The sequence below is a fragment of the Falco peregrinus genome, chromosome 1 (assembly GCF_023634155.1).
Source record: "Falco peregrinus isolate bFalPer1 chromosome 1, bFalPer1.pri, whole genome shotgun sequence".
NCBI lineage: Eukaryota > Metazoa > Chordata > Aves > Falconiformes > Falconidae > Falco > Falco peregrinus.
The window spans coordinates 45,702,083-45,727,695 of NC_073721.1; the positions used below are offsets into that span (position 1 = coordinate 45,702,083).

The window sequence follows — 25,613 nt, forward strand, 5'->3', positions numbered from 1 at the left end:
TACAGGTTTAATTGCACTTTTATTTTTCAAGAAGTGAAATGCAAATCCCTCAGGTTGCCCATCTGTAACAGGAAACAAGAAGTGGATTTTGTTAGTATTAGCAACGAGCTCCACTGGGACACTGCCCCAGCTGGGGGGGGCAGAGGCTGCTTCAGGGTACCTACACTCAGACCAGCACAAGGAAGGGGGGACCCCAGAAAATCCGGGTTTCACACACAGAGTCACCCAGCAACGAGTAACTATTTGGTGCTTTGACTTCTGGAGTGGCTCCCCAGGAACCCCCAGCAGTTTACCCTGCCAGATCAGTGTCTGCTCGGCCGCAGGTTGGCTGTTTCACAGGCTTTGGTCTCTTCCACAATTACAGCTGCATTTGGCAGTGTGCTGGGCTGGGCACGCAGCGCAGGGGCAGGGACCTGCCACCCTCCTACATTCCCAAACAGGGATGCCCAGCACCTTTTCTTATTTTTTCCTCCCAAGAAATCACATTTAGGAGGACAATAATCAATTTTATTTAAGATAGGAGGCAGTTGTAGAAACTAAACTGTAGTAGAATTATTTTAAGCGCTTCCAGTTTATTAAGTGAAGAGGGGGTTATTTGTTTTAAAGATACAAAGACCTGCTCATAGTTTTAAGTTGCATTAGTGCCAATAAATGTAGAAGTAAAAATGCTATGAGAAATCCAAGGTGTTTGCCCAACTCTCTATCCTCACTGCTTTCCTTTCTTGGTCCACTTAAGACTGAAAAGTTATATCCCAACCCCCTGGCTGCCAGCAGAGCCCAGGGGAGGTTGGGTTATAACTTACATCCTATTACTAAGTTTTAATTTTGCTATGATCATCACACTTTAATCAGTAGCAGAGAAAAAGGCACAGGAGATGGGCTCGGCTGCCTACAGCAACTCTCTCCCTCTCTCTCAGCAGCAGATTACAAATCTGCATTGCTGCTTTCACCGCCAGTGAAACGTACATAACCCAGTGGGAAAAAACCAAAAACATCTCACCTCTGGATGCAAAGATAAGAGGAGATAAGCTGGCTGCGCAGCGAATCACTTTTGTGAGGTCTCTCTGAGCCTTGGGGTCCTCTGTAAAACGCAGCTGGGGATTTGGCTTCTTACAGCCACAGTTCCTAGATGCTACATCTGTGCTTGGAGCATTGGTCTAAGAGAGCCCCGGCTTTCAGAACCGCTGACAGGTGGCCCTGCCCAGCAGGCTGGGGGTCAGCCAGCACCACGTGTGCCGTAGAACATACAACAGTGATGAGCCCAACCACCTCAGCCCCGGGGCTGTCCCCAAGCTGCCTGCGTGGAGCTGGTGCCCACAGAAAACACCTGCCTGGGGTGTCTCGGCCAAATCTCCCACTGCACGTTGCTCACACATGGTGATGGGATGGTACAGAGGTCCCTGGGAGCCACCCTGGGGACTAGGAGAAATATTCCAAGGAGATCTTTACTGGGGAAGACGACAAGATTTTAGACTTGACTTTTTAAAAAGTAGTTACCTACTGCAGGGTCCTGCCAGACTTGCTCTCCTGAAGCACTTTACAAAGTTTGTATCTGCATAAAGTTTCAGACTAAGGAATCAATGGTTCACAGAAGTAGGACAGCAATACAAACGTGCACTAAGACTGGTCGGTTCCTTCAGCTCGTCTCAACCTCTGCGCATGTTTGTCAGGTCTGAGCGATGGGTCTGAGTGCAGAAAGAGCCCCTGCTCTCAGGCCCCATCAGTCTGCAGTACGAGAACCTGGGAAGTCCCTGGGTGATCACAGCTGTCCCACATATGCAGCTCGTTAAGTGCTAAGTGCACAGAAAGAGGCCACGCCCAGAGGAGGGGGCTCGCAGGCTCATCAGCCAGCTCTTCATCCCAGCCAGTCCAGATCATCATCGTCATCATCACCAAAGAGTGGAGCTGGAGGGGGACGCCCCTTCATGCTCTGCAAGTCAAACCAGAGGGAAACTTGTTAGTCTTAACAGCTTCCCAGTATTTAGTAATTGCTACACAGTGTGGGCTCTGAAATCTGTCAGCTTTAAGGAGAAGAAGCCTCATTGCTGAAGTTTTTGTATTTCTTATACACTATCTTAATGTTCCAGGAGAGACGCTTACAGGCTAGAAGGGACAGGACACTAAAACCCTTCAATTAACCTGGCAAGTTTCACTAGCTCATGCCAGCAGGAGTGTGTCCATCGCTCTCTCAGCCCAGGCAATCCCTCTAAACTCAACAACAAACCCACCCAGACACTCGATCTATACAGAGAACATACAGGGAGCTTTGAGCTCGGCTATCAGGAGCCAGTCAGTCCTCCACTGCCACGGGAAGGATTTCACAGACAAGCTACAGGTTAATGCCTGAACCAGTTCGGTAGGAGTGGGAAGATAAAAATACATACCACTTCCTCCTCATCCTCCTCTTCAGAGGGAACGAGAGGCTTCAGCGGTTTACGAGATGGTGTTTCAAAGAAGTTGTTGTCCTCAAAGAGGCTGGAAGATGATAAAGAATTAACAGCTCGCTCACAGATGACAGGATCTTGGTTTAAAAAGTTCTATTAAAGGATGATGGAAAACTTTTGTTGCTGAGACTATTCACCAGTTCAGTAAAAGTTCGCATGTGCATAACGACCTTGGGACCTGGCAGCCATCAGTATCAGATCCGAGAGAAACTGCACGCTCAGCTGGGAACCATTCACCAGGGACAATGGCACCGCTGCCTCCACCCAGACACAGCCTGTCTCTCCCTGCAGAGCGTGTCCTGGCCAGCACCTGGCTCGTGCCACCCAGTGCTCGCACCCTGATGGTGCTTCAGCCCTGCACACCTGCTGCCCCACAGAGCTGCACCGGGCTCTGGGTGTGCTGCCGTACCACACTGAGCTGATCAGCAGGAGTGAGGCTGTGGCCACCCCAGCGGTCACACCTTACCTGGAATCTTTTTGCCTGGGGCTGGAGCCCAGTTCCTGCTGTCCGGGGGTTCCTCTGGTGATAGCCGAGCTTGGCTGTGCTGTTTTGGACACTGAAGCAGGCTCCTTCTCGGGGATAGCTCCGTCTAACGGGTCTGTGCAGTTCCCTCCCTCCCCATTTAAGGGAGGGGGCTCTGAACCTCCCACAGGCTCCTCTGTCTTCTGCTCCAGGACTGGCTTTTCTGCAAGCACTGCCACATCTGCATCTCCTGGCTTGGCTTCTAGAACAGAAGATTCTGCAACTTCTGCCTGCAAAGATACTCTGGAGGGACTGTGTTCAGTCTCAGCTTTCCTGATGGGACTGCTCTCCTGCCTCTGCTCAGCTGGGACAACGTCCTCATCCACCTCAGGAACAGGCTGTCCTGTCAGTACAGGTCCCTCATCAGGATCCAGGCAGGATTCAGCTGTGGAAGAGAGATGCTCCCCCTGGACCTTCTCTTCTGACAACCCACTGCTCTGTGTCACCTGCTCCTCCTCAGGAGTTCTGGGCCTAGCAGACAGAGGAGCAGACTCGCCTTCCTGGTCAGACACCACGGAGCCTGTGGCTGCTTCCCCAGGGTCAGCTGGGAATGCAACACGCTGTGCCAGGCTATGCTGCATGGGCTCTTCACGGTCAGACTTTCCTTCAGGCGATGCCGCCTGTCTCACTGCTCCTGTTCCAGATTCCTCCTTGTTACTGTCATGATCTGGTTTCTTTTGCTGTCTGTTGAGTAGCTGCAGTGTTACAGTCTTAAAAAATTGAGTAAAGAAAATGTAGGTTATATCCTAAACACAAACCATCACAGTATCATCTTCTACTACTGGGCTGCTTTGTCACCCACAACAAATTTCTGCTTCACAGTTATTTCAGACTCACAACATAAATTTGCAGCTTTAGCCCAAGACTCATTCTTTCACACTGATCACCTTGTATCTTTTAATCACTGTTGTACCTTAATAGTGTTCATGACAACACCCAGAACTGTCCTGCCAGCGTATGTCTCTTCCAGCTCAAATTCACCCCGAAGAGACTGAAATACACCATTCATTATCTTCTTTACCTGGAAAAGAACAAGACAAGAAACAAAGATTCATTAACACGTGAAGCACTGGACATAACATCAGAAACTTCTCCACGTGAAGGAACAATAAATCCAAACAAACGTGTGGTTTTCAAAGAATCCACTTTTCAAATGAGAAATTCCCATAACAAAGCAGAATACATTGCATCATCTTAATTCAGAACCATTATATATAAATCAAACCCGTCCCTCCAGAACTGAGGCAGGTTGCACAAAACCAAGGCAAACTGATGCTTCTTTCTTACTATTCTTTCCATTTCTAAATCTAAGCCTTAAATCTTAGATTTTAACCTAAAAAAATATAGCAACAAACTGGGCAGCAGGAAGATCACCTCCTTTCTTCCTCTGTAGACCCTGCTACTAGACACACAGTGCTACTGTGGAGAAAACAATGTTTTTCCTTCCTGTCTCTGCTCAAAGCAAAATAACTCAAGGTAAATAGATTTGCTTAGTAAGGAGAAATATTGGATAGCCAAGCTCACTTCTTCTGTGAAGTCTGCAGGTGAAGATCCCTCCTGACCCTTCTCCAGGGCTCGGATGCGTTCTTCATAGCGAGCCTTCAGCACCACAATATCAGACTGCAAGGCTGAATACTGCCAAAGCGAAACCGAAAGTTAGAACAGCTCCAGACACCACTGCAATGAGCCTCTCAACGGATGGGTTCCCTGTCAGCAGTTTTTTAGTGAGGTGTAAACTGCTGAGTGGCGTTTTCAGCAGGACCTTTGATAGAGAGTTGCAAAAGACTTGGCTGAAAGTAACAGCACCAAAATAATGATATCTAACCAAGCCAAAACCTTGAAGGTCCACAACTGCATCGTTAGCTCTTCAAGTAACACCAAGAAGGGGCACAGCATTACTGAGATCTCAGGCTGGGTCATATCACTGGACCTGTTCTGGTTTGCTGGAAGCAACATGAAGTTATTCCTTCCCTCTCATATTCTGGAACTCATGTTCTTGTTATTCTGGACATAGGTAGTCTGAGGCTAGCGATTACTGCACTCCAGTTCACGTTCAACAGCCATGTTACTCCCTTTACCTTTTCTTTGATAGGCTCTAGTTGCTCCAAATGTTGCTGAAACTCAGACAATTTTTGCTCCTCTGCTTTTTTCAAGTGTTTTAGAGCCGCAAGCTGAAAGACAAGAACTAGAGCCCATCAGTTTACAGCCCCTCTCAGTGTCATCCACTTCAAAACAGTTTCTGTTCAAAAAGGATCACTCAGAACCGTGCAGATAAGCAGAACAGATTGTAGCTGTTGCTTTAGACTGTCTGAGACATCACCTTATCTTTCTACTGCAGCAGTAAATTCACTAGCCCACCAACTCAACGTAACAGGTACAAGTACAGACACATCTTGCAGACAAGACCAAATTCCCTAACAGTCAAGAAATTAAAAAGTCAAGCTACAGTTAGGTGGGAGAGGACCGTGGTTACAGTTACTGGGGTTTTGGCATTACATTTCAGCAATAAAGAACAGCCCTTTACCTTCTCTTCCAGCTGGGACACCTGCTGCTGCAAGGAGTCTCTCTGCTCACACACCTCCTGGAACTGTCTAACATGCTGCTCCTTGGCTGAGGCCAGTGTACGTTCACATTTTGCTTCCCACTGGGATTCCAGCTCTGCCTGGATAAGCGATATCTGCCCACCATGTAAGAGACATCATTAGACACACACAGAGTCTGAATGGCTGAAATGGCTGAAAACCTGGGGCTGGACAACTTCTCCCGCCCTAGGCTGGAATATCTACATGCAGAACACAGCCCTGCAGCTGTCACCAATTCCTGCCCAACACTTCAGAGTTCAATTCCAGCCACAATCCCCCAGGCTGGCCTGAAGGTCTGGCTCAGATTTCGGATCTCTGGGCAAGTTTCTAAGCAGTCTTTCACTCGTCAGCAGTCCTGTAATCTCTCTATTATGAACTCAGTCTGGTGCCTCTCCTTTCCTCAGTTTGACACTCTCTTTAACACAGTCTAAATCTGATGCTGCATGCCAGCCTGCATCAGTGCTGCACCAAAACTTTGCAGCCACATCCGTGGCCTGTGATTGAAGTCAGAGAATTACGGGAACCTAGCAGCCTTCCTCCCCTCTCAAATTGTGCACCTCCTTAAGAGACATCAGTGTAAATTCTGAAGTCAGAAGCAGGGCTAACGAACACCAGCAAAAACATTTCAGAAAGACAACAAAGTGAATGCTGTGTTCAAGTTAACTCCTAAAATCAAGGCGAAAACATTTTTATTCTCCCACTGCCTGAGCATTTTCACAACCATTTCCTACCTGTAGATTCCTACAAGCCTCCCAGATGCTTGTTAGAGAAGCTCCCGTGACTCCTCACCTGCTCTGCTGCTGCCTGGTCAGTTGAAGTCCGTGCCTTTTTCAGCAACTGCCGAAGCTTGTCCAGTTCCTGCTGATACGATCTGCGTATTTCTTCCATCTCTTCTTCTGCTTGAGCTCTCTCCGAGAGGGACTTCTTCTTCCTCTCTGCAAGATTCTGCAATATAGAACAGAACACAGAATAAGCCAGACAGCACCAAAGTAACTTTTCTGCCACATGCAGAAAGAGCTTCTTTGAGCAGGGAACATTAATACTTTAAAATCAAGCTGAGATTATTTTAGAGGTAGGAGGGTTAACAAATTACTGGCTAAGATATTTAAAAAAAAAAAATAAATCACATGAGCATAAAGGATCCACTAGCACAGGGATCCTTGCCTGCAGATGAATCAAGATTTACCTAACTTGCATATTTACAAGCAAGAATATTGGGTTAAATTTCAGCAAATAACTTAAACCCTGCATCTCTAATGTTGGCACCAGACGTACCCTTTCAAGAGTCTCTTTTTCCACTTTTAGGTCCGTTAGCTCTTCTTCCAGTGCTGTAATCTTCATGTCCAGCTGTTTGCGGCTATGCTTCTCAGATTTGAATCTAGTCTGAGTGTCCTCAGCGGCTTCTTGGAGCTCTGCATAAAAACAGATTTTACTGTGGGTTGCAGTGCTACATGTATTGCAGGTCAGCACATTTAGGGACTGATGTGAAGGAATAGCATCTCTTGCACAATGAAATCAACAACACAGCTTGCACCTGCAGTGGGAACTAGAATTAAGAGCTTCTTGTGTGAAATGGCAATGCTTATACCTCATCTCTCATGACTTTTCAACCCCTGGAACATCTCTGGTTCCTCTACAAGACGTTAGACAGTAATGCCAAGAGATTGCTTCTACAACAGGCATCCCCTGTGACAGGATGGTTTTGTTCACTGATTTGGCCCACTTCCCTTTCAGTGGTAACAAGGATGCACATACCCTTTAGACATTTCAGTGCATCGATATCCTTCTTTGATACCCTTGTGAGTGATCCTAGGGAAAGCAGGAACAGATACCCCCAGAAGAAAGGAAAAACCTATGACTTATAAAGGGGGAAAAAGAATGACAAAGGAGCTCTCATGGAACAGGCACAGGAGGTCTCACCTGCTAACTGTGCCTGCAGTTTGTTGAGCTGCATCTCGTGTCGCTCTGCCTCTTGCAGGGCAGCAGACAGCTGTTTCCGTAGGTCCATCTCCTTCTTCTGGTGGGCAGTCAGCTCCAGCTGTAGTTGGGAAACCTGTGCTGTGGCAGCTGCTAACTCCTCTGCAACTTTGGCCTGTATCGCAAAACAGAGCAGGGAAAAGGGAGGGAAAAAAAAAACAAAACAAAAAACATATGTGAGTGGGAGAAGGTGCCAGAGCTGTTCTCACAGGAAGAACCAATAAGGTACCGCAGACTTTATCAGGGAAGTGCTGGGGTGCAGCACCTCACAGACATCTTCAAATTGAAGAGGTGATGATAACTTCTTTGCCATGTTATTGTGCATTATTTTGCTATAACCTGTCCAGACTGACTGGAAAGTTGCACAAGGCCACCACCAACATAATCGCCACATTAGGTCCACTCAGTGAGTTGTCCTGAAAAGCTTAGATGTTTTTTTAAGACTAGAACCAGTGCCTGGTGGCTCTGCTCAGAGTTTTCGGGCTATGATAACATCTACTCAAGTAAAAAAGCCTGGGTTCCAACATCTGATTATCTTCAATAAGCTTACAAATCACTGAAAAGCCACACAAAACACAGGCTTGTTCCAGCCAAAAGAGCACCTTCTCTCCAGAGCACACAGCACGTAGTCACCTTGAGGTGCCCGCATGGGCAAGGCTGTCATTTTGGAGTACAGTTCTCACAGTAATTTGTTGCCCTGTTCAGATTTGCTATTTCTCAGTCAGTGACTCATGTAAAACCAGGTACTAATACAGCTTGTTAGACAACTTGTAAGCAATATGTTAGGAGAGGCTCAAGGCATCAAGACAAAGACACGAAGTCACGTTCCCAATGTTGTTGCATGACACAAAAAATTCAGAGGATGCTCTGCAAAGACAGAACTACACCAACCAGAAAACCTCACTTGCTGCAGGGAATATCAAAACTGCTTCTGTATCTATGCCTGCATTCAGATTCCCAATAGGCTTTCATGTTCTTGTAACTGATAAGTTCAGGAGAACTGGAGTTGCTCTCTGCTCTATTCCCAAAAGAGAACTAAAGCATTTCTCTTCAGACTAGGACCACCACCTTCTGGCAGAGAACAGCTGTGAGCAAAATTGTTCCAACTATGGTGAGGGTGAGTATGTGCTGACCTTGAGGGCTGGGATACTACACCATTAATTTTAAAGAGGAGGCAGTATTTCAACAGAGACTGGCTAAAACCGGATCTGCTTTCCCCTTACGTTTCCATAAATGTCTCACTGCAGTTCAAGATGCTAACTCCTAGATGCTAAAACCAAAACAAAACTCCATGGCATATCTAAAGGTTATTTTAACAGTTGCCTTTAATAGCAAACAAAGAAAAATAAAAAGAACATCCTAAGCCAGGAACTGTTACTAAAGTTTCTGCAGTGAATGCTTCATGTCTATACTAGCTCAGCTCCAGCCTCCAGCTTTCAACAAGAATCTTACGTGATCTGTATGTGGCTCTAACAATTATATGAACATGTCCTATTTCTCCCATGGGGGAGGTGAAACAAGAGCAGCAATGTCACAAAGTTCTTTTAAAGGGCTCCCTAAGAAAGAGGGGGCCAGTGGCCACACTGCCAGTTATAAAGCCCTTTTCCAAGTTGAAGATACCTGCTAATTCAAGATCTGAGACAATTCTTTTAATGCCAATCAGCTTCTAGCTAGTTCAAGAGGAAGCTGGGCTGACGCTATGTAGGGCACAATTATCTATCACCTAAACAGTCAGCAGACACACTGCCTCACCTGGTCCCAGCCCCGATCCACTGGCAGCATGTGCTAGGAAGAGAAAGCAGCGACAGGAAACAGGAAGAGTTAAGAACAGAACTTAAAAAGCAGAGGCATTAATCATCATCAGAAAAGCAAAATGCTTCATTACAGGAGCCTAAGGCATGCCAGAGTAGCCTTTAAACTACTCCAAGAACTGTAAAAGCTTAGACAGAAAAATGTAGTGAAGCCTGGCTTTGAGAGAAAGAAGCTAAAGGCATCCTTACAGGTACATTACACACCACAGACTTAGCAGCAGTCCTACATGGGACTACCGTTTCACTGTACTAGAGAGCGCAGAGTGTTATTACTTATTGTTACGGTACATGAAGCCTTCATCTAAAGCTCTGGCAGGGTCAAAGATCTGTAACCCAAATGCAGCAAGCTACAAATATCTCTTCTCAGTAATCCTGGGTACAGATGCCTGGTCTGTATCACAAAATAAACAGTGAGCCCCTATTTTTAAATAAAGAATAGATAAAATAGCTTAAAATTCTCTTCCCCGATTCTGTCTCTCCATAGTGATCTCAGCAATTGCAGTCACAGAGCAAGCTGGGTTAGATAAAAGGAAAAGGAAGGAATACCAGCCTTCATATTTACAGTCCATACTCTCACAAAACTAGGGGAAATCTCCCAGTGCAAGTTACAGCTTTTCTGGTCTAGCCTGAAGTCTATTTGTGTAATGGTGTTATCACCTAGACAGTGACTGCTGAATCAAGTGGAGTCCTATGGAAGACGAGGCCCAAAAGGCTCCTGAAGACCATGTGTTACACTTCCAAAAGATGCTTCTTCCCCAGGTTATTTATTGTGCAAGCTGGAGGCTGTGTTCACTGACAAAAAGGAATTTTATTTATTATTTCAATCTGACTTCTTCCTGCTTAGAATCTCTCATGCTCCATACATATTACAGGTATATGACCTGGGCTCTCAGTGGAAAAAATACAGTCTTTCTTTACTGTCTGCTCACACAAGCATACAATTATCAGCCATATATTGCTCTATTCTTTAGCATACTTGCTAGCATACTTTGGAGAGTTGCAGTTTCTGTCATTTTTAGGTGCACTGACTTACAGTTCTCATGCAGGGCAAGTATTTATCTCACACTTGAACTGGAGAGATACACGACTCGGCAGAGGAGCACATTGCAAGACTGAACTTGGTGTAATTTAAGAAGCCAGCGCTTGAGAAAGCATGGAAGACACCATGCAATTGCAGACCTCAAAGCTAGCCTACCTGGGCTAGGCTGTCATAAGTGGACATTACAGGATACGCAGCCAAATCTAAGTGCATTTAGCTGGTTTGAAAGCTGTTTCCCAATAGCCCCTTTCACAAAAGCACAATATGTTATTGGTAGAAACAAACAAAAAGTGCAAAAGTGCAATGAGGAAACTCTAGCAGGAAATAATTTTTCTTATACCTACATTCGCTCTTGTCAGTTAAATAAAAGGAAGAAAACTCTTCTGAAACTGTCAATACAACTAAATAAACGAAGTACATTTTCAACCTGACAAAGCCCTGTGATACACAATTCCTCAACATGCAGGCCATATACCTACAATAAATCAGACCCTTTCATGTAAGGTAAGAATATTCAAGCTATAACAGCATAAACACCTACACTTATATCCTCTGTGCTGCTTTTGACATGAAAGCCATGAAAAAATCCAAAGGTTTTCTCAAAACAGCTTTCAAAATGTAAAGTTCTGACCTACAGTTGTAAGAGAACTGACGTAAGCCGTGGCAAACAAGGCTTCAGCACGTTTTAGTGCAACAAGCAGCCCCTTTCCTGGCTGCAGCCAGAGCTCTATGGCTTTGCTCATTGTCACCATTACCTTCTCCTGTTCTGCATGCAACACTCTTGCCTGTGTGTTTTCATTTGTTGTTTGCAGTGAATGGTTCCTCTGCTCCATTAGCAAGTTACTTTGTTCAACGTATCTGTGAAGAGGGGAAGACTGCATGAGCATTTACATAAAGATACAACTTGGAGCAAAAGGCTGAGATAGAACAGGTGGTATTTCAAAGGAGTTTTATTCATGACAATACCCAGATAATTTTGCATGATGTCTTGCACTAAGAACAGCCTCATCGCAATAGGGTGGCATGGGTGTGCCTGGCACAGCAGGGATCATATCAGTTTGGGTAGAGGCTTTACCTCTCTGCAACAAGTGATCCTATCACACAGTCAAGAGTTTTGGTAACGCAATACCACTAACCTCTGCCATTTCCTTAAACAAGTTATTCCCCTTCTTAACCAGGATGGAACACACACCCAAACAGTGGAACTAGACCACATCCCCTACAATTTCTTCCACCTTACTAAAAAGCTAGCAAAAGTAAAGTAACTCCCAGAAGCAGAGCAAGTGTGCTTAAAGAAGATAGCATGAGGGGTTTTTTTTTCCCCTTTTACATTCATGTTTACATAGTCCACAGTTTTGGAGATAAGCTTTGCAGACAGTGGGGTGGAAAAACCCCACACTTCTAATGCCTTAAGAAGAAGTAAGATTTACAATATCAGTACATGTCTCTACCAAGAACACCCCTCCTAGTTATGCCTAACCAACTGTAAGCCAGAAAGTCTTTGCAAATGCAGTCCACTCCTTACCTCTGATTCCGTTCAATCAACTCGCTGATCTTCTCATTCTGCTCCTCAATCCGACTGCTCTTCTCAAATATCTCTTGCTTCAGTCTCTCATTCTCCTAAAGCATAGCCCAGCATGAATATTCGTTTTGCTCAGACTTCCTTGCAGCTGCACCTAAACCTTTGTTTCATACAGACGCAGTACAGTGCTGAGACTTATCACCTTCTGTGGTAATGTCCCAGGAAGGCACCATGCTACACTTAGCAGGAATCCTGGCATGGGACAGTGGTTGCCAAACCACATTCTGAAGAATACTGTCTGGTTGACTTTTTCACCGACAAAACCCAAGATTGTAGGGCTGCTGCCTAGCAAAGCTACAAAGAATAAGACTAAGAAGTGAAAAACAGCAGTAGGCAGTTCTTGCAACACCATACTTCAGCTGTGAAACTGTTCTGCAGGATCCTGCGGGTTAAGTCCGTAACGGTGTAAGAATTGGCAGAATTTTTCTCACATGAGCCATTTGCCAAGGCCTATTAAATACTGATATATCAGCTCTGGCTCAGAAAGTACCCAAACCACAAACTGTTGTTCAGAGCTTTTTTGAGGGGAAGAGAGGTGGAAATCATTGCTCACCTGGATTATGCGTTGGATATTGCTCATGATCATGGAGGCTTCCATAGTAACAGAGGAGATACCAGGCAGTAGTGAGCTGTTGCCAGTGTTCTGTTTCTTCAACTCCTCCACCTGCAAGGATAAGCCACTCTTAAGCCGGATGGCATGAATTTATGGGTGTAGGTAAGAGTCAGACACATGCAAAGACCCACTTCACTGTTCCATCTGATCATCTGTAGGTTATATGCTACTGCATTGACTGTGACACCTCCTGAAGGGCAGTGAACCTCTCCAAAACTGATGCATCATATGATAATTAAGATGGTAAGAGAGAGCACCTTCCCCTAAGCTTAAGGTAAGCTTTTTCATAGTAGCTGAATTGCTACCACTACAAGGTCTGATCATATTGGAATTTTCACTAAGTTGGTACATCACTTACAAACAACGCAAGAATTTAAACAGAGCCAGCTCCTCAGACTACACTAGGAGAGCAAACAGCAGTAACATCGTTTACAAGCCTGCCTATGCTGTACCTTACCTTGGCAGCCAGATGATCCATTTTATCTACTACTTTGCTAACGGCCATTCGGATTTCAGTGTTATGCTGCCGAGCTTCTGTCATCAAAAAGGAAGTAACATCCCCAGGTGCTTGAATGGAAAGGAGAGAGATCTATAGTCACAAGTAGAAAATGCCTGCATACAGATGTATCAAAAGTAATGCTTAGCAGTTTGAAGCCTGACAGACAGGACAAGCCACGCTCTTCCCAGAAATAAAAGCGACATGGTATCTGGAAACAGCAGGTATTTTCTGAACAACATGAATAGGCAGGTTTATGGCTACAGTAAATTCTTGAGCCATGTGACAGCACTCAGGTCAACAAGAGTGAAGTCCCCAGGCACACTAGAACAGTAATATGCAAGGAGGTACAATCAAACAATAGAAACGAATATTGACTTCTGAAACTTTTAACTGAAAAAAAGTGCTCCCAGAGAGGTTCAGCTATATCCAAGTCTTCACCACAGGGATTACCTAAATGGTTCTTTAAATGCCTTTAGTCCTTCGAAGGTTGCGTCTTTTTTTCTGGGCTATGTCCTCTCACTCAGCAAAGGCCTCTACATGTGCACTTAAATTCTTTCCCTGGCTGGTAGGACAGCTGTTTACTGTTACAGTTGTATTTTTGACTGGAAGCACCAGCTATAAAATGCCTTTAGTAATACACAGCCTTGGGAATACACCTAGAAATTCTATCCCCTTTCACACTGCAAGAAGTTCCTTAAGAGAAGAAAAAGATGGGTATTTATTTGGGAAATTTTGCCCCTATTTGGTATTAAAAGATCAGAACTTGTGAAATAGCACAGCATTACAGACAGGATGGCTATGTATGTGTATGCCACCCCATTGCTATCTAAATCATTATTATAAATGGTTTGCTACATGTTTATTGCAGCCTTCTGAAAAGCATGTACTTTTATAAACATACCTTGGTAAGGTGCAGGATACATCTGTCCTACAGGCTGGAGTTGAGAAGCAGATGCAGCGGTTTGGGGGTAAGCAAATGCCATGCCAGGATACACCTTGCAGAACAAGTTCAAAGGATTAGAATATATTTTGATATTTCTCCCCCCTCCTCACACTTTAGTGGTTTTCACTTTTATTTTTTTAAGCCACAGAGCAAGGATGATATACAGAAAAACAGAATTAAGGAGCTAGAAGTCAAATGACACAAGAGTCATAGTAAAGGGAAAATAACAGTCACTCGTCTTTCAAGGCCTAGATATGTGTTCAAGTTACCATGTCTTAACAAGCTACCTTCTTCACTGAAGTTTAAAAGCAAAAGCATGTTGCCTTACGTTTGTGAGATGCAAAGATCAGCATGTGAACAGCTCACACTGAAGTTATGCTAACTTGAACACAAGGCTATTCCTAGGAAGGGCTCTAAAAGTCTAACACAACTTGATTGCAACTTCACTGCTCAGTGAACATCAGAAGTAGCGAAATGGACTGAAGATCGCATTAAATGCTATAAGTACCTCACCCAGACCAATTTACTCTCTCAGGCAAGGAAAAAAAAAAAATTACAGTACAACTTGGGGCAATTTTCTAGAAAAATTCAGGACATCAGGGTCAAACTTTCAAAACAATACACCCAAATCACTGTCAGATTCAAACTGCACTTTAATGACTGGTTTCTGTTTCGACAAACAGAAAAGCCTATCTTTTTTATCTTGCTATTTGCCACACCTTCCTAATTTTAAACAGAAGGAAAATGCAAAGCCAAAGCAATGCAACGCCACAACAGTTTTGGGTTTGGTATGGGGTTTTTCTGTGGGTTTTGTTTTGGGTTTGGTTTTTTTGTTGTTGTTGCATAGGTTTTTTTGTTCATTATCAAACGTTTTCTTCCTCTGCCTGTACCCTTTCAAAATAAATAATGCAACTATGTGACATAGGCTACTGATTTCCAGAAGCCCCAGAAAATAGGTTAAAAGAAAATAACTACACGAAGCAGACAGCAGAAACTTGGAGTTTAGACTATACAGAATTGTTTGTACAATAGCTTTGTACTAAGTCTTCACTATCTGATGTGGAAAATGCATTGTGTGTTAAGCCCCCAAAGTTTCCTTGGTAGCAAGCAGACACCATCACAAGCCTTTTAAATGGGATTATTTTGCTGGATGAAAAACCACGACCCACAAACATGTTAAGTGTGTGAATAATCTCCCACAGAAAAAGAGACCATAACCAAGAAAAATTTCAACTAAAATGCTTTTGTTTTCATGTGCTCTACAAGTACTTGGAAGTTTTTATTTTCTCTACTTCAACATCAGATAAGAAACAAAGTCTAGTTAATTCTTAGCTCAACTTTAAGTAGTCATCAGCAAACAGAATATCAGCCCTTTCTGATTAAATGCTAAGAGCATGTGATGGAAACCTCAGAATGCCAAAGAGAGTCACCAGAAACAGCCTGGGATTCTCATCCTTACAGGCTGCTATAAAGTCCTTGCTCCCAGCAACAGAGAAGACAGTAAGACTTACGAGAAAGGACAGAAGCACCAATATTCTCCTTGATTTAACTTTGGTACCTGAAAGCCCTGTGCTCCTCCAGGCAGAGCTGAATGGGGCTGGATTGTTGCAGGTATTAAAGCAGCAGAAGATACTGGGGGTGTAGGACCAGATGCCTGAGGTACTGAAAAGGAAGAAGGAAATTCAGCATTCCATAAAGTAGCCAGAAATAATTTAACTCACCCAGTGTGAAATAGCCAAAAAAAATATATCACTAAACAGACAAACACTTAATATGAGCCTGTTTGCAGCCTTGTGAAAATTAAATCCAGTCAAGTGAGTGATAAAAGGTCAAGAAAAGAGTAATCTTTCACCAAAATTCCACTTCTAGCCACATATAGACAGCCTTGTTTCATTCAAAGGTGGCTCTGAAGTTTACTGACACAGGATGTTACTCAGACTTGACCATAAGCTCAGCTGACCAGCAGCTGACATGACTATTCCATCATGGGAAGACAAGTCAAGCCCATTCCAGAGCCACCAGCCCTCTGATGTCCTTCACTCTTATCTTCTTAATTTTCAAACAAAAAAATCATTGGGAAAGGATTTGCAACAGTTCTATTTATAAATCACGTCCTAGAAATCTCAGTGCCACCCCAGCACACATGATGACAGAGCAGCTCATGGACTGTGGCTGCTCTTCCTCAACGTGTCCACAAGATCACAAGAAATACATACTCCAAGGACTTCAGTCTTGTGCTTTATGAATTAGTCTGCCTATGAAGCCTTGGATCAGCAAGACTTAGAAAAAGCTATCTGTCAGCTCCTATTGCAGTTCCTGAAAGGAATCCTCTGTTCTTACAGCCCTTGTAATTCAAGCCTGCAAATAAGTGAAATTTGATTATACTTATCCCAGGCTCACCAGCATATTACCTTGTGTTGACACTGTGGGCAGTACCGCGTGAGATGGCTGTGACGGTCTCAGAGCAGATGAAGCCACTGGTTGCGCTGTCCCTCTCAGTGTATTTAGATCCTGAAAACATTTCTGTTTTAGCAATGAATGCTAAAGAACAAGTGAACAGTTTGAACCCAAGATCACTTCAGACTGTTACCCAATTAACCCAACTGAACCATCTAGTGGAATCATTAAACCCTTTTGCCACAGAAACAAGAGTAATTTTCCCTGGACAAAGGGAGAGCTATTGCTACAGATTCCACTTTAAGGAATTCACACTGTAGAGAAAGCATGAAAAAAGTCACAGTTATGTGACCGGTGATGTACCTCTATTTCCGAGTCACTGGAGTCAAGTTGACTACCTGCTGTCCCAGCCAGGAAAGGCAGCATGGGCTGTCCCATTTTAGCCATCCGAGAAATTAGCTTTGCCTTTGCTACATCTGGGTTCTAAAAGAAATGTTCGCAGTTACTCTTCCTTTGTCTCTCAGCCCAGGCTTTTCAGACATCACAGAATGTGTAAAGATTAGACTCTTCTAAATCACTGACTTCATAATTCTGGTTCTTTTCATTTTTCAATGACCATGTGAAAAACTAATTTTTAAGCATACAAGATAACACTGGATTTGTTAATCTGGCTTGCTTATATACTCCTCTTCTGGGGTGACACTGCTGTCATTCCATAGAAAAAAATCTACCCCTGCATTAAACACAGCAACAAGAAGAAAATGTGTGAATTAAAGAAGCTGCTTAGCAGCTTTTTCTGTCCTGAGGCACACACAAGAAGTCTTCTCATGTAGCTATATAAACTTACATTGAATGTCCCAATTACATTGTGCTTTATGAATTAGTCTGCCTATGAAGCCTTGGATCAGCAAGACTTAGAAAAAAGCTATCTGATAACTGATAATAGATACTCCGTTATCTATTTTAAATACAATCATTTATCTGAAAAGACTACTACCCTTTTGACTATCCACATGGTCAAAGTAACTTTGCTTTTACAAGTAGGAACTGGGACTGAGGTTCCTTATATTCTGCTAACCTCTTCAAAAACAAGGCCCTGATCTGCTGTCAGTAAGCCTAACATTTGAGAGCATCTGGACGTTCACTTTAACTTCAGCAATACTGAATGCAAAGGTGAAACCAACCAAGCTTCCCTACTTAAGGCTTCAAATAAGTCAGGAGAAAACACCACTTACTGCTAGCTGTTCACTGATGGAGTTTGACTTGGCCCGAACAGCTGGCTCCCTGAAAAGCCAAACAGGTGTATGTTGAGACCAACCAAGATGAAATTCAGGATCCAATGTTCTGCATTTCTATATACCGTCAAAATACACCTGCCCCAAGGAAAAGCTCTCTCTCATATTGTGAGCATTTCTTTTAGCTTACTTTTGGAAGATTCTTTGAAACATTAGCTGTAGATTTCACATCATCATTATGGAGAAGTTCCATAGCTGTGGAACAGCTGATAACAGAAAGATGATTCTGTTGATTGCTCCAATGACCACATTCTGGTACAATTTTAACAAAGTCTAATAAACTACTTATGTCAGCAAGAGCAGCACTTAAACTTGAACTCCCTAAAATGGATGACTGATGTATTTAGTTAATTTAAGAACAAATGACAATGCAAAGTTTGCAATTAAACACAACAGCCATTACCCAAGACCAACCTATGACTATGCTGCCACCCGATATGAAAAAGCTGTTGCAGCAGTACCCATACAGCTTCATCATGCTCGATCTCAGCAAGGCTATAGAGCATTCTTCCGTCTGGGGCCATTTCCATTTCTTTCAATCTGAAAGTCAGCATTCAAGCAGAGAATTTCCTGCAAGTCTTGTTAGCAAGCATGCCTCTGACGGCTCTAAGCTGGCAGACAGAGGACCGACATTTGCCAGATGATGTGTTAATGCAGCATTGTGCCACACGTTTATGAGCACTACCATCTTTTAATACAGCAAGTTGTCTTAACTGTGCTGCTTCTTACCCAGGCTTTGGAGGTATCGAAGATGGAGGCAATAAACCACCATCTGCAGAGAAGCCGTCTGAATTGGGTACTGGAGAAGGTGCAGGAGAATCCCTTGAACTAACACTCTGTCCATCCGAACCAGCGCATTCCTTCACTAACTTCACCTTAAAAAGCATATAAGAAAAAAGGCCGTTTTCTGGGTTCCCAAAAAATTTTCAGCAACTTGTTTATTTTTGATGACTAGTCCTTTGTCAAGCTCATGCAGTTCAAAGCATACAACTGATTCAGAACTGGAGAAGCTGAGTCTTTACATCCTGTCATCCTTCACTGAGTATTTTATTTTCCCAAGTGACTCACAAATAAGACAATGAAAAGATCCCAAGGCAGTTAGAACGGATATGTTTTTGTAAACAGCCTAGAGGAATTTTTTGGGTTTAGCTTTGTTTGGTTTTGTTTCTTAAATTAAAGATACGTATCTTCCTGAGGTATTTGGTTTATAACAGTTTCTGAGCTGCAGTTCTCAAGCCAACAACAGGTTTTCACCTTGCATACAAACACTGCCACCCAACAGCCACAAAGCAGATGTAAAATAAATGCTTGGGAGACACTCACCCGCTTAACTTCCACCTCAAAAACTAGAGTCGAGTCTGGAGGGACACGGCCAGCCACTCCCTGTGCCCCGTAGGCCCATGCTGGAGGAATAATGAGATACCTCCGCCCTCCTTTCTTCATCCCTATCATTCCTTCTTCCCAGCCCTTTGGTTTTCAGAGATAGAAGAGCAAGAAAACAGTGTGAACAGTGACATTACAGTTTCTTTTAATTACACTAATTAAGACAGCTTCAGGCACCAGTTATAGAAGACTCCAATACGCATATAGAGAGATTCTTGTAAAATCCTATTCATTTTCAGTCTGCAGCACTAAACCTTTATCTTTCAATGAATCATAATGGCCAGTTACAAATTGCAAATGTATAAATAAATATGCAGCTCCCAGTGTGTTCATAATGAAATCAGATAGAGCAATCTCTAGCATGAAGGCTAGAGGCTTCCAGGTCTCCGTGTGGTTTCAGAAACCTGGTTCAATTTTTAAATATCATAACTTCAGCAGCTATCACAGATCACACCAATATGCCGGAGAGAAGAACTGTGCACTGTGCTGCGTGCACAAATACTGTAGTTGCAGGTGGACTGGAGGGCACACAGTGGTGACCTCTCTCAGTATGTGGGGAAAAAAACCAAACTCCACGTAATTGAGAAATCACTTCTGAATTGCTATGGTTAGATTTACAAAGCACCCACAGAAAATAGCTGTAGCAAAGCAGACTTCTAAGTCAGAGCAACGCAAACTGTCAAATGGATGCCAGCATTTAACAGGATAACTACTACACTCAGGCAACATCAATAAGAAGATACACGTTAAAGTAGAAAAATAACGCATCTTCAATAAAGGACAACTTTTAAGAGGCCATGTATGAATTACTGACATAATAAAAGTGTCTTCAACAAAGGCACCTCTAATTCACAACCTGATTTTACACAATAACATAAAGGAGTATCACACCACCTGGACTGAAAAATTATTACACAGTCAAAACCCTCACAATTTGACTTAAGAGGGTAAAACCACTCTAGGCAGTAGTGCTGTCTGTTACTATACCATCCTAAAAATTGCCCCTTGTCTTCACCCTCCCACATGCCTGTCTCCCAGGTGGTGTATCAGAGCTTATCTGATGCTCTGCTTCTGAGGCACAGTGAGTGGGGAGGAATCTCAAGTTCTTCTCAAACTGAAATCCTCCTTTAGAAACAGGGTTCTGCAAGAACAAGGTAATGGATGAAGTAACTTTCAGAAATAAAAAAGACAAAAAAAATTCCTGAAAAACTCAGCTTTTGAAAATAGGAAGCTTCTTTTTTACCAAACAGGTCAACTTCTTTCTAATGCTGCCACTGAAAAGGAGACTGGGCTGTATTGTGCAAATTAAGAAAAAAAAAGTTTGAGTGAGTCACTGTTACACAGTGTTTCCTATCAAATGAAACACAAAAACAGAAATAGCATATATGAATCCTGAACAAGATGGTCAGTAATTCAAAGCTCTGAGACTTCAATTATTATAATGAAAGTGCCAGAAGTTCTACCTTGATGACCTTTCCAGATCCCAGCTTTAGCCGCAACAGCTTGTCTTTGTTAACATTAGAATCGAACACCTAGAGAGTCGAAGAACAAAACCAAAAAACACATGGATTTCCCAAATGTTTCAAAATTCTGTATGGTATTTTACACATTCCATAAACTCCTACAATCTCTTACGTGCTATTTCCCATTCTGCTACTTCCAAAACTAATTCTCAGGCATGACAGTATGGCTACAGCTCCTAGTCCATTGCACAATGCAATTTCTCAAAGTCAGTAATAGCTGGAGACTCAGACTTTAAAACTGCTTTGAGCTTGATGGTCAGGATGGAATTGGGCCAAGCAAGAGACTACACAACAGGCGTGTACCAAGCAGCAAACAACTGTCTAGAAGTTTTGTAAATTAAACCAAGACATATACAGCTGAACAAATTTCAGATTAGAAGTAAGCTCTGCTATGTACCATTGGTATACAGAGAGAAGCATGTCAGGCAGACCAACAAAAAAATCCCCTAAAGGTGAAAAACCGAAATCCCTCTTTATAGCAAAAAGATTCAACTGCAGATGGATGCAAACGCAAAACGTTTTGCCATGAATTTTGCTACTAGCAAAACCAGAAGTGTTTTAAAGGTAATACTTTGAAACAAAGCATTTATTTTGCTCATTAGCAAACTCCATTGGACACAGCTGTAGAGGATGTAAAAGCAATCTCATTCTTTTAATATCTGGAGATGTGCTTTGTGTCAAAGACCTATCTTTTCACTTCCTCAAGCTGTTTCCAAAGGAGCACAGCTAACTTCATTGTCTGTTCTCACCATTTTCATTAATATTAATGGGCGAGAGTGCCTATGAAAGTTAAAAGTATTTCAATCACTTTCCCCCGAACAGTAATGGAATCCCTTATTATTCTATAGATAACACATCTGACTTCACTTATGATGCCACAAGTGACTGAAAAACTATCTTTAACATCAGCACCAATACCAGATGTGGCAGGTTCCTTGCAGGGACTGTCATACTCACTCACTCGGTATTAGGAGGTAGCAGAAATGTCTTTACCTGTCCAAGCCCATTGTTCTGGAACAGCCAACCTGTATAGGCAATTTCCAGAGAGTCTCCTCCTTCTACTCCCTGCCCTTCTCCAAGAAGGAGATCCTGGTAGAGCACCGAATCAAGCACTGGGGAGCTGTTGCATTTGGCAATGCACACCTGCAGAAGGAAAGCCTATAATGTCTCTGGCCATTCAAAGAAAGTGGCCAAGTTCCACTACAACTCATTACAGATTGTATGCATTACTCACTGTAGTGATCAAGCTCAGGTTATAGATGCCCTTATGAGGCATTCTATATTTCCTTGCACTGAATTTTGCTCAGTAAATACCTTCTGCTCTACAGAACCATTGGTCTTACAGTACTTGAGAACCTTGATCCAAAACCCCATCAGAAATAAAAGGCCCCCTGCCTCAGAGGCCTGTATCTAACAAACAAAACTCAGCCAGGTTCATCACAGATATGCCTCGATCACAGTCATGCAGTTGCCTCGATCACAGTCATGCAGTTACTCAAAGCTGAACTTCAGTAAAAAAGTACAACTGGCCTTTCAGAAACAAAGTGCTCTCAGATATGTCTTGATTTGCCTGTTGTTCTAAACAAGCCAGCAAGTCGTATCTTGCACAAAGTAGTTACCTGTTTACTGAAATCCATTGCTGCCTTTTCTGACTCAAACATGATGGACCAGTTTTGTCTCTGATCATCATAGAATGCACTGTAATTGTTGGGTTGAACCTGTGGGAAAGGAAATCAGTCCTACATCATACATTAAAAGATGTGTTCAACTAAAATTAAAAAAAATAATCACATTCAAAAGAAGCTTAAATAAGAACTGATGAAATTAAGAAGTAAAGGAAGAATCCTGCTGTATTACTACCCAAGTTCATAATGCACAAATTCATTTTTATGTATGTGCTCGTTGCCATAGAAGCATTATTATAACTTAAATAGTTGAGCAAATATCAAGTTCTTCATATAAGCTGCAGCTTTCACAAGATGGCAAAGGCTTTCACAAGCTTCTTCAAAGCTATGTTCAATAACATATACAGAGTAAGTAATCTACATATTCTATTTAAACTTCCAGAATCAATTGGAGGAGTCACTCCTTCCTCCCTTCTAAAATTCCACATCACCAGAAACTGACTACATAACCTGCTAAACTTTCAAAATGTGTTTTTAAAACTAAAGAGCAAGCTAGCATCCTGGTCAGAAATTTGGATTAAAATTCTATTTCTATCAAACCAAGAAATTTTTTGTCACCTGATGACAAGGTAAGAACAGCAAATCAACACACTAGATTTCTGTAAAACTGGCAGAAAACAGAACTTCCCCAGAGATTCCATTTTAGGCCTCACAATGCTCCAATTTGTTCTTATCAGCAGGAAAGTGCTGAGTGTCAAATTTCTGAAAGAAAACATTTCCTTGCTATCATTTCCTTCTGCTTGCTCAACTGTATTCTCTCAGCCACTTACCTACAAATTATTAGCAAAAGGAATTTTGTTCTGTTTCGATCCATTGTAGGACTGCAAAACTCAAAACATCTCCTCTGTGATCCAGAAGAAATAATACACCTCCTACAGCGTACGAACTTGAGTTATGAAAGGTACTGACAAAGTGCTCTGCAAAAGGCAGATATAACAGCCTCTTGTGCAACACACACCAGGAGGAGCACAAAAACACTCCCAGGCACTGTGACACCTCTTGCTTGCTCAGTCAGTCAGATGTTTGATTTCAAAGGCTATAAACTAAGACTTAAGAAAGCATTTCACAGTCAGCTTCTGTTTGCTGTGAAAAATACAGTTCACTGAACACTCTTCTAATCCAGTCTTACCGTGAGTACGAAACCTGAATGAATCCTTGCAGTTGCGATCTGTTGCTGCTGACTGATATAAAGGAGGATCCTGTACTGGATTCCATAAGGCATTGGGCAGGGAAAAAGAACAAGAAGCAGAAACTCAAAATGTCTTCAGTTCTAAAGTCCTTTGTCAAATTCTGAGCCTAAGGCTACAGTATTTATTTGTCAGACACACTTTGCAGCAGCATTTTTCACAGCAAAAATACTTAACACAATTTTGTAACACATACTAAAAATGCTTAAAAGTATGCAGGGAATCAAGCAATTCAAACTCATTATTTTGCAATATGCAAGATTCTTTAACTAGTTCCGTATTTTTCACAGTTACTGTGTAAAAAGAAGGTGCACTAACCCTTTGATACATAAAACAATACGTGGTGTACAGGCATAAAACAACATAACAGATTGAGTAATACATTGGAGGGAGCCTTCCAAGTACTAAACAATGCAGATGTAACATTATATTGACATATTTAGCTCTACGAGACATGATCTACTAAGGAAAACTTTCCTTCATGCATCTGCACTCAACACAGCAATGTGGTGAAAGAGTAATCCGCTGTTCCCAGCTGTTGAGGTTGCCTGAAAAAGGCTGTGATAGCTCCTTCTGCAAGCCCTGTCCTTCCCAGCTTCCCACAAATGCCACACCTGAACACTTTTCAGATCAGTGACTCGGGGATTAGTTTACCTAACTACTTTTTTTTTTTTTTTTTTTTTTTTTTTGGGGGTTCCTGACAAAGCAGAAACAACTTAGTGAGACAACATGACTTAGGAACTGGGGGATACGAAAGACCACAAATACCAACATCAAAGACAGATAAGAGTATTCAAAGTATCTTTTGAACACACCAATTTACTGGGCACCTCAGTGCCATGCTCTTAGAGGAGTACGTGGGAAGGAGAGGTATTTTTGATACCAAAATAACAAAACTTAAGCAAAGCATCTCTTTACTGCTGGACAAAATTTTGCTTTATATTGGTTTCCACACACACAGATTTGTGATCCAGTTGTCAAAGACATTCTGAATAAACATCAAAATCACTTTCAGAAACATCAGAAAAGGTGCAGTGCCTGAAAAATTGCAAAATATTTCAGACATGAGCTGTAAGAGATCTTACAAACTTATGGATTGGGGAAAAGAAAGATGTCACCAAGGTAAATGGCTGAGCTATAAGAAAACCCAGGAGGGTGAGAAGGCATAAGCAGCAGGGGGACTAAGACTCCAACATGAAAAGCAAAGGCATACTGGCAAGCTCAGAGAAACACTACCTCATATCAGTGCACTCTGGGCACGAAAATGTTAAAGTGAACTGTTTCTCACCTCTTTAGTAGCATGGTTCCCCACTACAGCTGCTCCATACTTGCCTTGTTTCAAGTACTGCCCATTTGTACTGGAAGACAAGCGAGATATTCAGCTGCAGAACCATCCCTGTCTTAGATTTCTCTCTACTGTTGCTGAGCTTTTCTTCTTTAGAGTTCAGGTCCCTTTCCTCATGCCTAAAATGCTAGGCAGCCTTCCTTTGCTCAAAGACATTACAACTTTCTTGTTTGCCTGAAGATTACAGGAGCATGTTACAGAATTTGAGTTGAAAACTGTTCTTTTCACAGATCCAGGACAAGTGATGTTTCATGCGATGGCAGTTTCAAGTGGACAGAGAATTTTACTGCTGTTACTCTGTGCTCGTGCCTCAGTTCTCCATGAGAGAACGCATGAGACATAAGTATTTGACAGAGCTGCCTGGAAACAGTGCAAATGTCAGACCAGCACCCCAGGACGTAGTTCCCTATAACGGCCAAAGCCAGAACATACTATTTATTTGATGGTTATGTAACCCAGAACTACAGCACAGTAACTGAAACTTCTTTTGAGCAGAAACTTGCATCAACTTGTAGCATTTCTACCATGTAGACACATCTACAAGCAACGGTCTCTTCCTACTCATCCAAAAGTATCTTCCCTCTTAGGTCTTAAGCTCCCACGGACACAGACTCTAAGAGGTCACACAGGAAACCATTGTCGCACTTACTATCGGTAAGCATAAACTGCAGTGGCCATGAACACCGATGGTGCTCCTGAAGCTGCTGGGGCCGCAGGAGCCTTCTGGGCTGCCTGACCTGCTGAAAAGTAAAAAGTAGGAATGCCTGTCAGTGATACAGAACTGC

General features: G+C 42.7%; 1 protein-coding gene across 5 annotated transcripts in view; it reads right to left on the reverse strand.

Moving 5' to 3' along the window:
• The window catches only part of FKBP15 (FKBP prolyl isomerase family member 15), a 27,687-nt gene continuing 2,074 nt past the window's right edge, over window positions 1-25,613 (reverse strand). Inside the window, exons 3-30 of one of the 5 annotated variants that reach the window (XM_055793608.1) lie at window positions 25,478-25,565; window positions 24,772-24,841; window positions 23,426-23,500; window positions 22,231-22,329; window positions 21,605-21,754; window positions 20,552-20,620; window positions 19,029-19,172; window positions 18,435-18,580; window positions 17,646-17,694; window positions 16,774-16,893; window positions 16,425-16,524; window positions 15,572-15,675; window positions 13,972-14,065; window positions 13,029-13,138; window positions 12,512-12,622; window positions 11,902-11,996; window positions 11,132-11,234; window positions 9,279-9,311; window positions 7,470-7,641; window positions 6,825-6,961; window positions 6,339-6,494; window positions 5,492-5,644; window positions 5,046-5,138; window positions 4,492-4,602; window positions 3,881-3,988; window positions 2,911-3,677; window positions 2,385-2,475; window positions 1-1,930 (exon numbers count right to left, since the gene is read on the reverse strand). In XM_055793608.1, the coding sequence (XP_055649583.1) occupies window positions 1,856-1,930; window positions 2,385-2,475; window positions 2,911-3,677; window positions 3,881-3,988; window positions 4,492-4,602; window positions 5,046-5,138; window positions 5,492-5,644; window positions 6,339-6,494; window positions 6,825-6,961; window positions 7,470-7,641; window positions 9,279-9,311; window positions 11,132-11,234; window positions 11,902-11,996; window positions 12,512-12,622; window positions 13,029-13,138; window positions 13,972-14,065; window positions 15,572-15,675; window positions 16,425-16,524; window positions 16,774-16,893; window positions 17,646-17,694; window positions 18,435-18,580; window positions 19,029-19,172; window positions 20,552-20,620; window positions 21,605-21,754; window positions 22,231-22,329; window positions 23,426-23,500; window positions 24,772-24,841; window positions 25,478-25,565 (3,623 nt within the window). In that variant the 3' untranslated portion in view covers window positions 1-1,855. Of the gene's footprint in view, window positions 1,931-2,384; window positions 2,476-2,910; window positions 3,678-3,880; window positions 3,989-4,491; window positions 4,603-5,045; window positions 5,139-5,491; window positions 5,645-6,338; window positions 6,495-6,824; window positions 6,962-7,469; window positions 7,642-9,278; window positions 9,312-11,131; window positions 11,235-11,901; window positions 11,997-12,511; window positions 12,623-13,028; window positions 13,139-13,971; window positions 14,066-15,571; window positions 15,676-16,424; window positions 16,525-16,773; window positions 16,894-17,645; window positions 17,695-18,434; window positions 18,581-19,028; window positions 19,173-20,551; window positions 20,621-21,604; window positions 21,755-22,230; window positions 22,330-23,425; window positions 23,501-24,771; window positions 24,842-25,477; window positions 25,569-25,613 lie in introns of all 5 variants that reach the window. The other 4 variants (XM_055793607.1, XM_055793611.1, XM_055793609.1 and 1 more) reach the window with 4 other exon arrangements.